At 24.5% G+C, this 13,361-nt stretch overlaps 1 protein-coding gene across 1 annotated transcript; it reads left to right on the top strand.

The window, feature by feature from the left end:
• Positions 1-8,862: 8,862 nt before the first annotated feature.
• Positions 8,863-9,949, top strand: LOC113856108 (probable carboxylesterase 15). The gene has a single exon (XM_027487784.1). It carries the CDS (start codon positions 8,925-8,927, stop codon positions 9,924-9,926), a length of 1,002 nt encoding a protein of 333 aa, XP_027343585.1. The 5' UTR covers positions 8,863-8,924; the 3' UTR covers positions 9,927-9,949.
• The last annotated feature ends 3,412 nt before the right edge of the window (positions 9,950-13,361 follow it).

Genomic DNA, 13,361 nt, shown 5'->3' with positions numbered 1-13,361 from the left:
CCCTTGTGCAGTTGATAGAGTTTAAAAATTGCTTACTTGAAGGAAGTAAACTTATTTTGATTTCTATTTTTTTTTAAAAAAATCTTTATTTAATCAATTTCATGATTATTAGATATTTATTATTGGATAATGTACATATTATTTAAAAAAATTATTAATTTCATTAGTGTTTGATTTTGCAAATGATTGTAGATATGCTCTTGATGTTGCACCACAACCACTCGTTTTTTTTCACACATATAATGTGCTTACATAGATATAAGATTAGAGTTTTATTTATAAACATTTTGTAATTTTAGGATAATTTTTTGTTATACCAGTTATGTTGTTGGTTTGATAATTTTGTTTATTAGTATAGCCTTATACAATTAGTTAACAATTCAAAATTTGTCTCACTTGCAACTTCCACACAAAACAAAAGATATAAAAATTAGTTCAAATTTATCTTTTAGAGAATTTTACAATTTTTTCTTTAAATAAATGTTATTTACAAGTATTCTGTATTCTTTACAAAGTTTTGTTACTAGTTTCCAAAATGTATATTCTGTAATTTTGGCTCAATATTAGAGAAAGCAAACTTATTTTGATTTCTTTTTTAAAGCTATTTTCTTTATTTGATTGATGTCGTAATCATCGAATATTTATTATTGAATAATAAACATATTATTTGAAAAACATATGATATTTTAATTAACTTAACTAAAACAATTAATTGTCTATTGGTATTTATAGAGTCGTAAACTTATAAACAATTGAAATACATTTGTATAATTAGGTATTTATCAGTTTTAAATGTATATATATAAATAAATATTTGAATGATTTTTTCATTTAGGCTGCTAGAAATATATGTTAAAAATTTCAATCAAGAATCAGAATAGCAAATAACCATTATCAATCAAGGGCTTAAGACATAAAAAAAAAGTTTATTTTATAATTCTTTTTTTTTTCAAGATTTGCTTTAAAAATTTGGAAATAGGCCTATATAATACTCGGATAAAAAAAAAAGTAGGCTCAAACTTCAATAACTCATCAACTAAACCGTCTTTTTTTTAATTGAAACCCGAATCAGCCTAATAGGCTTAAGATTAACTTCAACTAAAAATATTAGTTAGTTAGTTCTGGGCCCGAACTTGACTAAACCCACCCATTGCCCAACCCTAAATCAAGGCTACAAAAATCCCATAAGAGTGGTGGAACCACCATGCACTATAATGTTAAAGACCAAAGTAAAGGTCCAGAAAAATATAATTTTCTTTAAATTTTTAAATCCTTTCAGCTTCTTACATTTCTAAATTATAAAATTAAATTTCAATTAATGAGCAGAGGCAATCACAAAACAAGTTGAAAAACCCACCACTATTCATATCATAAATGAAAATAAACCGCATTTATAATTAAAAAAAATGAATTAATTTAATCCTATGACTCAAGATCCATTTGCTTAGGACTCACACCCTCACCCAATTTTAAGCGCAAATAAGTCCCATCATCCGCTATGCGACATTGGTTATGCAGCAATTTGGCTAATTGAATGGTGGTGGAAGATAACATCAAGCATGCTCCATTATTGATGTGAAAGTCTTCAATTATTCTTTTTAGTGATTTTTAATTACTTTTAAGTGATTTTTTTAAGCCTTTACACGGCCTTGTGAAGAATAAATAGAGATTTTGGTGAATGCTGATTTGGAATTTAAAAGGGTGCTTGAGTTGTTTCTTGTAACCATTTTCTTTTATGTTTTGATCATCACATCCTTTTCTACCATTTACTTCTTTCATGTAAGGTTCAACCCAGAAACCTGGTGAAATTAATTAATGGAGGCACTTGTTTACATTTTTTAATTAATTTGAATAAATAATAAACATGCAAATTTATTATTTCTAGTTGAAATCCTTGAAACCATAGATGGGCCAAAATTTTTAATTTATTATGACCCTTCAAAATTTCCAATTTAACAAGTTGCTACCGTTTGAAAATCATTGAAATTAACTCATAACATTGGCTATTTTATCATGGTTAAGCTACGTTTAAAATTTACCAAGCTTCTCAACTCATTTCACCTAACTCATTTGAAAATATCTCTTATACTATATTTTACTTTTGATTTAAACTTATCTTCATCAACACGTCGAATTCAAATGGCTTACGACAATTCAACAATAAAGATATCAAATGGTAATGATATGACTTTGGTATTTAAAAAGAAATACTTTTAAAATATAATAAAAAATATAAAAAATAAAAATAGGTTTTCAAATTATATAAAAATATCATGTGATTGATAATTAAAGATGTATAACAATGTTAATTCTTAAAGATTTAATTTAAAAAAAATTAAAATTAGAAAGACTTAATTAAAAGATTTTGAATCATGAGAATCAAATTAAAAAATTTTAAAAACTATAAACATCAAGAGATTACTTAACCTAAATGCTTTAAATAATGTTAATTTTAAACCCTAAAAAATTTTAAAATGTATAACAATGTTAATTCTTAAAGATTTAATTTTAAAAAAAATAAAATTAGAAAGACTTAATTAAAAGATTTTGAATCATGAGAATCAAATTAAAATTTTTTAAAAACTATAAACACCAAGACATTACTTAACCTAAATACTTTAAATAATTAATTAAAATATATTATATGATTATTTTTACATTTAAAATTCTAAAGAAAAAATATTATAATTATTAATCATAAATATTTTATCATATTAAAGAAACCAAAAAATTTTAAAATTCAAATTAATTTCAAATTGAAAATAAATACATATTATAAAAAATTAAATAATATAGCTAAAAATAACTAATTCTTAAAAATATTCAATTTTAATAATCAATCTCTATATAATAAATTATATTAGTTCATTTGTAAGTGAGACGTTTATTAGAGTTACTCTCTTACATGGATAGCCACACATTTTTCAGAATTAAAATTGATTGCAAATGGTGTATGAACTATTCTCAATTTTTTTGTGACAATTGGTTTAACTTTTACCTACATTTTTGTTAATTATATTAAAATTTTAAAGATAAAAAATTTTACTTAATTTTTCATTATTATGTTATATAATTTTTTTAATTTTTCATTAATACTTATATTTTTAAATAAAAATTTCTTATTACCTTATATTTTGTTGTTATAGAATTAATTTAAAAATGATTTTTTTTAAAATTATCATTAAAAATAATTTTATTATATATATGGATATATATATAAATCAACTAATATACTATAAATGAGAGTACTCTATCTTAAAAGTGAGAAATTCAATAAAGCTACTTTCTTTCATAATTAACCATACATGTTTTTCATGATTAAAATCGGCTGATAATGTAGTATGAATTCCATTTTTCGTGTTTTAACTTGTTTAATTCCACTTACTTTTTTCGTTAAATCTATTATAAATTTTGAAGATAAAAATTATTAATAAAATTTGTAGACTTTTACATAAGTAATTGCATTTACATTTATAAAATTCTTTATTCTCACATAATGCACACACATATATAAATTTATTATTCTTTAATCATTAAAATACATTATTTTAAAATAAAATACTTGTATATTGCACACATTATTTATTATTACTTTAAAATTTATGTTCAAAAACATTTTTATGTAAAAAATAATATCCATAAATTATACATAGAAGTTGATAAAAATTAAATTTTAGATATTAGTAAAGTTAATCATTTATGTATTAGTAAATTTTAATTTTTATATACTTTTTATTATTAAAATAAAGTGAGTTGATAATTTTAAGTCAATTTTAAAAATTGAGAAAATTATTTGAATTATTAATGTGGTGGAGCCAGGTCTAGACAAAGATGGGTAGCTTTACAGCTTTTACAAAGTGTATATTATCTCCTTTAAAATAGCACTATCAATTATTGTGTGATTATTTTTTTAATTTAATATAATTAAAAAAAAATTATCAAATAAGAAAAATAACTATAGCAGAAAATATCATAAATTAAAAGGAGTATAAAAAAATTACTCCCAAAATAATGGTGTAGAAAATAGGGTCGAATTTTGTTTCATAAAATTGAGTGAATTTATTAGGATGGGGTGAAGATAGATTCGCTTTGGATTTTGCATAATCTTTTCCAGTTTGTCGTTAGCTTCTTGGCTTGTGTACGGTTCTAGCTAACTTTTGACACCCTTTTTGCCTTAATTAGTCTTTATGATTTTAATCTATTATTTTTTTTAATTGGGTTATTTTAGTTTTTATTTTTATAATTGAATAAACTTTAAAGTATGTTGAAAAATGTTGCTCTCCATGATGGAACGTGAGAAGACCCATCGCTGACTCAATGCTTGTACTGACTAGCCCCTATTATGGACTGAGACAACACAACCAAACCCTGAGTCTTCATCACTGCTTTCAATTTTTATGGGACCAAACTCAATGGGTTCAGTCCCAAACTTAGTCAAAGTTGTAGTGAAATTCGTAAGGGAAAACAAGCACAACTCCAAATTTTATTTATTTTTTAACATAAAATATTCATTAAATACTAAATAAAAATTATTTTAAAATATAAAAAACAAATTATAAACAAACTAATAAATCAAACTCAAGCTTTAAATTTAAATAAATAAGTTAAACTAATTTTTTTAAAAGTCAAATTTAAACTTCATATACTCCCATAAACTCAATTGATTTAATTTACACCCAACATCAGACATTTTAATTATGTTAATAATTTCATAAACACGTAAAATGTTTGAAATGAAATTAGTAATTTCGTGAGTAACATGTATATTAAAATTTTAATGAAAGTGATATATGTAACATTGATGACGTACATTGATGACGTAGGCTGGATTGGTAAGGGCTGGAGATCCCTTGTAATTTCTGCGACATTAAATGAACAGCACGCAACGTGCAAAGTTGCTGATTATACCCATTTTGTTTTTTCCTTCACTCATAAATCCCTTCCCCTCTGCTCACCCCGATATCAACGTGCTTTTTTTTTTTTTTTTACTTTTTTTGTCGGTTAAAAAATAACCCTTATGATTTACGAGATTTGGATGGTCTCCCATCGTTGAGTTTTATTTTTATTTAAATAAAATATATTTGTTTAAATAAAAATAAAAAAAATGTATCTTTAAATTAAATTTGTTTAAATAAATTTAGTTTAATTAAATAAATTTTATGTATTTCTTAGAAAGAAAAAAAAGTTAAAGATAAATGAAAATAAAAAGAGAGATACATAGAAGAAAATGATTGAATATAAAAATTAAAAAAAAGGTATTAAGTGTGAAAGAGAAAGCGTAAAGGTTGAGAGATGAGATATTAAATTTGCTTGTTTTTTCTAAATTTTGTTTTTCTCGTTCTTGCTTAAATCAAAATGAGACTAAATGTTTAATTTTGTTATAATTAGAGAAGATTTGTATTTTGATTTATAGTAGTATTATTAAAGTAATAAATAAATATTATATATATATATATAAACTCAAAATTTATTGATATAAAATATTAAATTTGAAATGATTTTTTTTGTAAAACATAAGATAAATAAATTAAAATATTCATTTAAACATATTATTAAGTAGATCATCTTTATAAAAAAATTTAATAAAATACTTCCTTGCATTTCTATTTTAACTGATAAATATTTTTAAAATATAAAGTAATACTAAATTTCAGATAATATATTTATAAATTTTTAAATTATATAAAATTTGATATACATATCATAAAAATAATATATAATAATTTAATAATTAAATTGATTCATCTTTTATTTTATTTAAAATTATTAATTGATTTAAATGTTTAATTTAATATTTAATATAACGCATTTTAAAAACTCTTACAGTCAATTTGAGTTTTTCATTTAATTTAACTGTTAGATTTAAATTAAATGAAAGACTTAAATTGAGTATAAGAAATTTTAGACTTATATTGATGTAAAAAAATTCTTTCTCTATTTTTATTATTTGTTATATATATGAATAAAATATAATAACTATGTATTTATTTCTCATAAAAAAAAGTATAATTTATAATTTTCTTTATTTTTCAATGCGTTTTTAGAAACATATTAGAAAAACAGTAAAATTTTATTAAAACATTTGTGTTTGGTTAACCATATTTAGAAGTGTATTAATTTTCTGTTATATGGATTAAGGGTTTTTGTTGCCTGTTACTGATATATATGTACTTTTATATAAACCTATAAATACATAATCTATCTTTGTCTTTTTTAATCACTTTCCCTTTCTCTGTTCACGATGTTGTAACAATCTCCCGCAACATATATTATTAAATTAGGTTACGTGCACCCTTTAAGGAGAAAATGTATAAACAATTTCTTAAAAAAGGTTAATTTTAGGAGGTGAGGAGAGGAGAGAGAAAATTTTGTCTAATGATAATTTTTGTCAGAGTTTTAAATATGAAAAAAATTATGAACTTTTAAAATTTTTATAAATTTATAGTTTTAAGCTTTTTGATATTGAAAAGTTATTTTAATTTTTCCTTTCTTATTCTTATATTTTTTATCTCTCAAATTATTTCAATTTTTTTATTTTTTTAAACTCACAAATAAAGCTTTTAAAAAAATAAGATGTAATGAATAAATTATAAAAATAGCATAAAAAATTTTTGTTAAGTGTTGTCATACGGCAAAATCTAAGTGTACATTTGAATTTAGTTAAGGTTTATGGAACAACATATTTTAATTTAAAAAAATATTTTTCGGACTAAAATTTTAAAGACGAAATATTTTAAACACATTTCAAATATTACTAGTTTAATTTTTACGTTATGGCCTAAATTCAATTTAATACTAATTTTTCGTACATCAATTTTTATTACACTCATTTTATATCTCTTATATCTTTGTTTAATTATTACATCCCTCATTATGATTATATTTTTATTTTTATTTAAATATATTTTTAGTCCCTTTAGTTAAATTTATGTATAATTTTGATTCTCCTAATTTTTTTGAGTTAATCAAATCCTTCCATTTTAAAATTAGTAAACAAATCATTTTAAATGTTCAAAAATTAAAAGAAGAAAAAAAGCTAGTGCATTTTGATAAGCCTTAAAAAAAAAATTTAAAATGTGATATTACAATTTAAAAGAGATAATTATTGTTTATATTTGATTAAAACATGGATGCAATACGAGTCGTTCCATCCCGACTCGCCCTCTACTCGTTTAAATGTAGGTTGGCCTGTAAGGCCATTTAAAAAATAAAAATAAAATTATAAAAATATTAAAACTAAAATTTATTGGATTAAACGGATTGACCCAACGGGTCAACTTGAATTCACATTCTAGATTAAAATTTAATATTTATAACTTTACTTAATGTTTGAAAAAAATATATAAATTTTCTAAAAAATATAATTTTATAAGATTTTGGTAATTAACAAATTACTTCAAACACTTAAAATAATATAACTTAGTTTTTAAAAGTTATAAAATGCTAAAGATACTTTAATCATAAATTGTTGTATACTTTAATTTTTACATTTATTTTATCTCTTTATTTTTATTAGATCACTTGTTATATTTATAATATTTTATTTTTTATTTGTCTTTCTTTGACACAATGTAAACACTCATTTACTAAAAAAAATTACTGTTTCATAATAAAAACTAATGTAAAATTTCTAAATTTATAAAATTAATTCAAAATAGTACATTTAACATAAATTTGAGACAATAAACACGAATTATTATTTACATTCTCAAGTTTCTATTAAAATTTTTTGCTATACAATTAGCAAATATAAAATTTTACTTTTATTCTCAAATTTCGGTTAACATGATTGGTTACGTCATTGACAAACATAAACTCACGTTAATAATTTTATCATATTTTATTTTATATTTTCTTATTTATTAACCCATTAAAACACAATATTGACAAACATTATAGTTTTCATTTACAAATTCAATAAAAATTAAATTTTTAGTAAATATTGATGAACACTAAAAAATAATAATAAAAATATTGATGCTATTGACAAATATTAACAAGAAAGATACTTTTTATATAAATTATTTATAATTTATGTAAAAAGTGATATTTTTTTATGTCAATAATTACAATCAATATAAAAAGTCTTAACTTTTAAAATTATCTATATTTATATTGATTTTTTAATTAATGTTAAAATTTGTTTTTAATAGATATAAAAAAATATTTTTTTACTAATAAAATGACAATAATTTAGTTTGTCTAATTTAATGAACTAAACGAGCTTAACAGGTTATTCTTAATCTAAAATTTGATATTCATAAGTTTACTTAAAATTTGGAGAATAAAAAAAAACTTTTTAAGAAAACAATTTTGTAAAATTTTAGTAATTAACAAATTACTTCAAACACTTAAATTAATATTATTTTTTTTAAGTTATTAAATGCTAAAGTCAATTTAATCGTAATTTTTTATATACTTCAACTTTTACATTTATTTTATCTCTTTGTTTTTTTTTATATCACTTGTTATATTTATAATTATGTATGTTTTATTTGTCTTTCTTTCACAATGTAAACACTCATTTAATAAAAAAACAGCACTGTTTTTAAAATTCAATTTGCTTTTGATTAGAATCAATTAGGTGAAATTCTTGGGGTGGTGTAATGCGCGTGAAGTGTGAACTGTCAATCTCTATACATTAGGTGATGACTTCTTTTTCTATATAATTTCCAAGTCTTTCTCCTCATTACGTGGGAAATTCCAAGAACCTTCAAGAGTTTATTTAGTTCATTCATCTCGTATCCAACTTTTCACACACTTTAACACATACACATACACACGCACCAAAACCCCTCCACTCTGCCATTATATAAGAGCAAGAACCACACACTGCTCTCCAAAACCTGTGTCCTGAATCTTTCAGTTACACTTTCCAATTCTAAGCCAATAACTATCATTCCCATTAATTAATAAACAAAACCATGGTCCAAGAGAAGAAACTAGTGGACGAGGTGTCCGGTTGGCTAAGAATATACGACGACGGTTCAGTAGACCGAACCTGGACTGGACCGGACCAGTTTAAGTTCATGGCTGAACCGGTCCCTCCCCATGAACAATTCATTAACGGCGTCGCCACCCGTGACGTAACCACCAATTCCGGCCTCCGTATCCGCCTCTATGTGCCGGAGAAAACCCCCGAAGATGGAGACAAACTGCCCATACTCCTCCACTTCCAAGGTGGCGGTTTTTGCATCAGCGAACCGGACTGGTTCATGTACCACGAAACCTACAGCCGGTTTTGCCGGTCCACCCGGTCCATCATCCTTTCTCCATTTCTCCGCCGTGCCCCAGAGCACCGCCTCCCTGCAGCCATGGACGACGGCTTTGATACCCTCCTCTGGGTCCAATCCGTGGCTCAAGCCGGCTCACACGAACCCTGGCTCGAGCAGCACGGAGACTTCAACCGGGTTTTCCTCATAGGGGATAGTTCAGGCGGTAACATAGTGCATGAAGTGGCGGCACGTGCCGGTTCAGTGGACCTGAACCCGGTTAGGCTAGCAGGAGGAATCCCGGTTCATCCCGGTTTTGTCCGATCGAGCCGAAGCCGGTCCGAAATGGAAATGCCTCAGTCACCGTTTTTAACGTTGGATATGTTGGACAAGTTTTTGTCCTTGGCACTCCCGGTGGGGTGCACGAAGGACCACCCCTTCACGTGCCCTATGGGCGAGGCGGCGCCGCCACTTGAGGGGATGAAACTGCCTCCAATTTTGCTGTGTGTGGCGGAGATGGACCTTGTGAGGGACACGGAGATGGAGTACTATGAGGCCATGAAGAAGGCCAACAAGGACGTGGAACTGTTTATCAGCAAAGGAATGACGCATAGCTTTTATCTGAACAAGGTGGCTGTGGATTTGGACCCTAACGTTGGTGCACAAATGGAGGCTTTCATTCGTAGGGTCAAAGAGTTCATTGACAAACACTGAATTGAATGTTCCACACTTCTACTGTATTCACCTGTTACTTCAATTTGTTGCAATCAATAAAATCTCCCCGTTAATTAACACCTTCGAGCATTGATGAAAGAATCGATAAATAATATTTCTTACTAAAATTATAGTATGTATATTACTATGTTAAATTTCATGACATGTTATGATTTTTGAAAAAATTTTGAATATACAATTTTTATTGTGTGACCTTACAAGCCCATTAAAAAATTATTAATTTTAGTTCTTAAACATTGAAAAGTAATAAATTTTTATAAAAAATAGAAAAATTTATCATACACTTATAATTTTAATACAATAAAATAGATTTTTAAATAAAATCTTAATATATTTTATTTAAACTCAATTTTAATGGCTAAAGTTAATAAAATTTCCTTTCTATTAAATTTTTTTTTTATTATCTAAAATACTTAAGAATAAAGATAACGACATTATTAAAAATTTAATATTTAATATTAATTTTATCTTTTAAAGTAAATAGATATTTATATATATATATATATATATATATATATAATATACTATAAGGAGTATTATTTCTATAACACATTTTTAAATATTTTATAATATTATTTATCATATTTTTTCATTAAATTAGCTGTTTTATTCTATATTTTTTTTCTTATTTTTTATTGTAGAAGTGCAAATACAATTTCGCTTTGTAGTCTGCATGTTTTTTTTCTTTCTCATTTTTCATTTTAAGAGTATATATAGTGATCAATTGATTATGACAATTGAAATGGGTTTCACGTTCTGTCATTTTTATGGACAAAACACCAACATATAGCCCCACCAGGTTCCTTCCCTAAAATTGGAAATGAATGGGATCGAAGGAACGAATGTTTCGTTGAGATAAAGTTCACGTAAAATGTTTTCGATATTTTTTGGCTGTTTTTAAAATAAAATAATATTTTCTATATCCTACAATAATATTATATGTTTATAAATATAAATTTTGATTGATAAATAATATTAATATATAAAAAATGCATTTAATTTTTTGTCTTTTCCATTATTATGCACAACTATTGCTTTTAACGTTATTTTAACTCATAAGCATAAACAGTGTATTTGTAATTGTAAGAAAAATGATTGATGCCTTAGAGCCATAGGTATATAACAATTGAAAGTTATTAAGTATAATATTATATTTCTATGCATAGAGAATATAAATTTATTTTTTAAATAAAATAATAACAAAAGTATATTTTATAAAAAGTGGTGAAAGGAAAAAGAGGAATTAGATTCGTTAATCTTTTAGGTCATTTCTGAAAAAGAAGAGATTCCTTAATTAATCCTAATTGTAACTTTAAAAAGTTTTTAAACATGTGAATATAATCTCTTCTACAGACAGAGAATATTTCATATTTAACAGTTTTAAAAAAATCAACACCAGTAAACAAATAATTTCACTGTATCATTGTTCCCACCTTTTATATTAATCAAATCAACTTATGTATTTATACTTCCTGCTGGAAGGCATAATGCACAAACTGAATTAAAATAGGTAGCTTGATTAAATTTATGAGAAGCTATTATGGCAAACATTAAGATCAAGTAACATAACTCTTAGATTGAGACAGAATTATAGTGTATATTCAACTTTATATATAAATTTCTTAAAATATGTTGTTTAAGAAACATATTATGATGTGTTCACTTCATAAAATAAATAGTAAATTACATCACCCTAGGGAAAAAAATAATAACACTAATCAACACAAGATCAATATTTAATTACTTGAAATAAATGTTTCCACTGTAGACAACACGTACAAAGTGTCGTTTAGGTCAACCAGTCTAGGCGAGAGCATTTAGAATAACAGTTAATGAAATTATGCAATTAATTTAATATATCAGTTACCTTGAAAATCAATCTGTATTAATCTAATAATTAAAATTTATGTCATAACAATAATACTTTTTTTCATTCAATCTACAATTACGATATGGCAATAATACAATTTTTTTTTATGCTATAGTATCTTCCATTGGAGAGAATTATATTCGAGCCGATCGAATAAAATCGTATATCAAAAACTTAACAATTAGACAATTATATAATATATAACAAATCTGATAAAAATATCAATAAAATATATGATTTGATACATAGTTATTTTATTTTGTTGCGTATAAATATAATTCAAGTGACAACTCTTCTCTGTTATTTAAGCATGTACCTGTGCACTGATATATATATCTACGTATTATACAATAATAATTAAAATAATTATAATTTATCAATATAAATAGTCAATGATACGGGCAAATAAATAATAAGTTGGGAATATTAAAGCATAGTACAAACTTACCTATGGGTGAAGTCTATTTTATAAATAACATATGCACAAATTGTAACACCTGTGTATAGAAAGAATTTTATTGCCTATGCACTCTTAAAATATCATGCTTCAAAAAGTTAAGTTATATTAATCTATATTTTATGGATAAATTACATTATAATTTTTTTTAGTAAAAAACATGATCATCCAAATAAAAACAGCATGCACTATTAGAAATATACGTGAATGAACTATTAAAGTGTTATACACTCACTTGAATAAATAGAATCACAAAAGTGAATGAAATTTGCATGTTTCCTTTTTAAATGTCAAAAAACAAGTTTCATTTAAATATAAGTTATGGCATTCAAGCATGTATTTTCATGTTCATCCTAAAACATGCAACTAATAATGAAGTTTTGGAGAGAAGGAAAGAGCAAGAAAATTATAATAATATGAATTCTATATATTTTTAACACAAAACAAAACAACGTACAAGGATTTTATATGCTTGGAGATATTTATGATAGTCTATACAGATGAGTTACAACATACCATTTCCCATCTAAATAGCTACAAAGGGTTAATACAAAAAACCTATAATGAAAAACCTACAGCTAACTATAGAGGTCTCATACTTATTTTTCACGTGTGCATGTAAGAACTAAAGCAATGATATCAATGTATGAAATTTAGGAATCATATTTCATAATTTATTAAGAATTATTATATGAATATGATTGTAGTTTTAATGATTAGAATACCCATTATATTAAAAGATAAAGAAAAGATAGTACAACCTCTTGAAGACATGAATATCACTTTACTTCAGTACTTTGATCTCGCTACTAGTCTATCTAATAATATTCTATAAATGCACAAATATATGTAAGAGTATAAGATCTTTTTCTCAACAATTGATAAAAATCATGCAATTATCTAAAAGTTATGATCATCCTAAGACACATTTATAAAATATAAGGAAAGGAGAGATTCCATTTATGAAAATGCAATAATTTATTTCGTTACCAATTTATGAAGATCGAATTTAATAATTTTATCTAACGTAAATCTAATATAATTATAGACAATTATTCAAACAAACTTTATAGATAATATCTAATAT

This window comes from Abrus precatorius, unplaced genomic scaffold (assembly GCF_003935025.1).
Source record: "Abrus precatorius isolate BTA unplaced genomic scaffold, Abrus_2018 Scaffold11, whole genome shotgun sequence".
NCBI lineage: Eukaryota > Viridiplantae > Streptophyta > Magnoliopsida > Fabales > Fabaceae > Abrus > Abrus precatorius.
The sequence above is the reverse complement of the archived record's forward strand: the minus strand, read 5'-3'. Positions and strand labels throughout refer to the sequence as shown.

Coding starts and splice junctions, on each gene's coding strand:
- LOC113856108 (XM_027487784.1), top strand. CDS start 8,925: ATGGTCCAAGAGAAGAAACTAGTGGACGAGGTGTCCGGTTGGCTAAGA.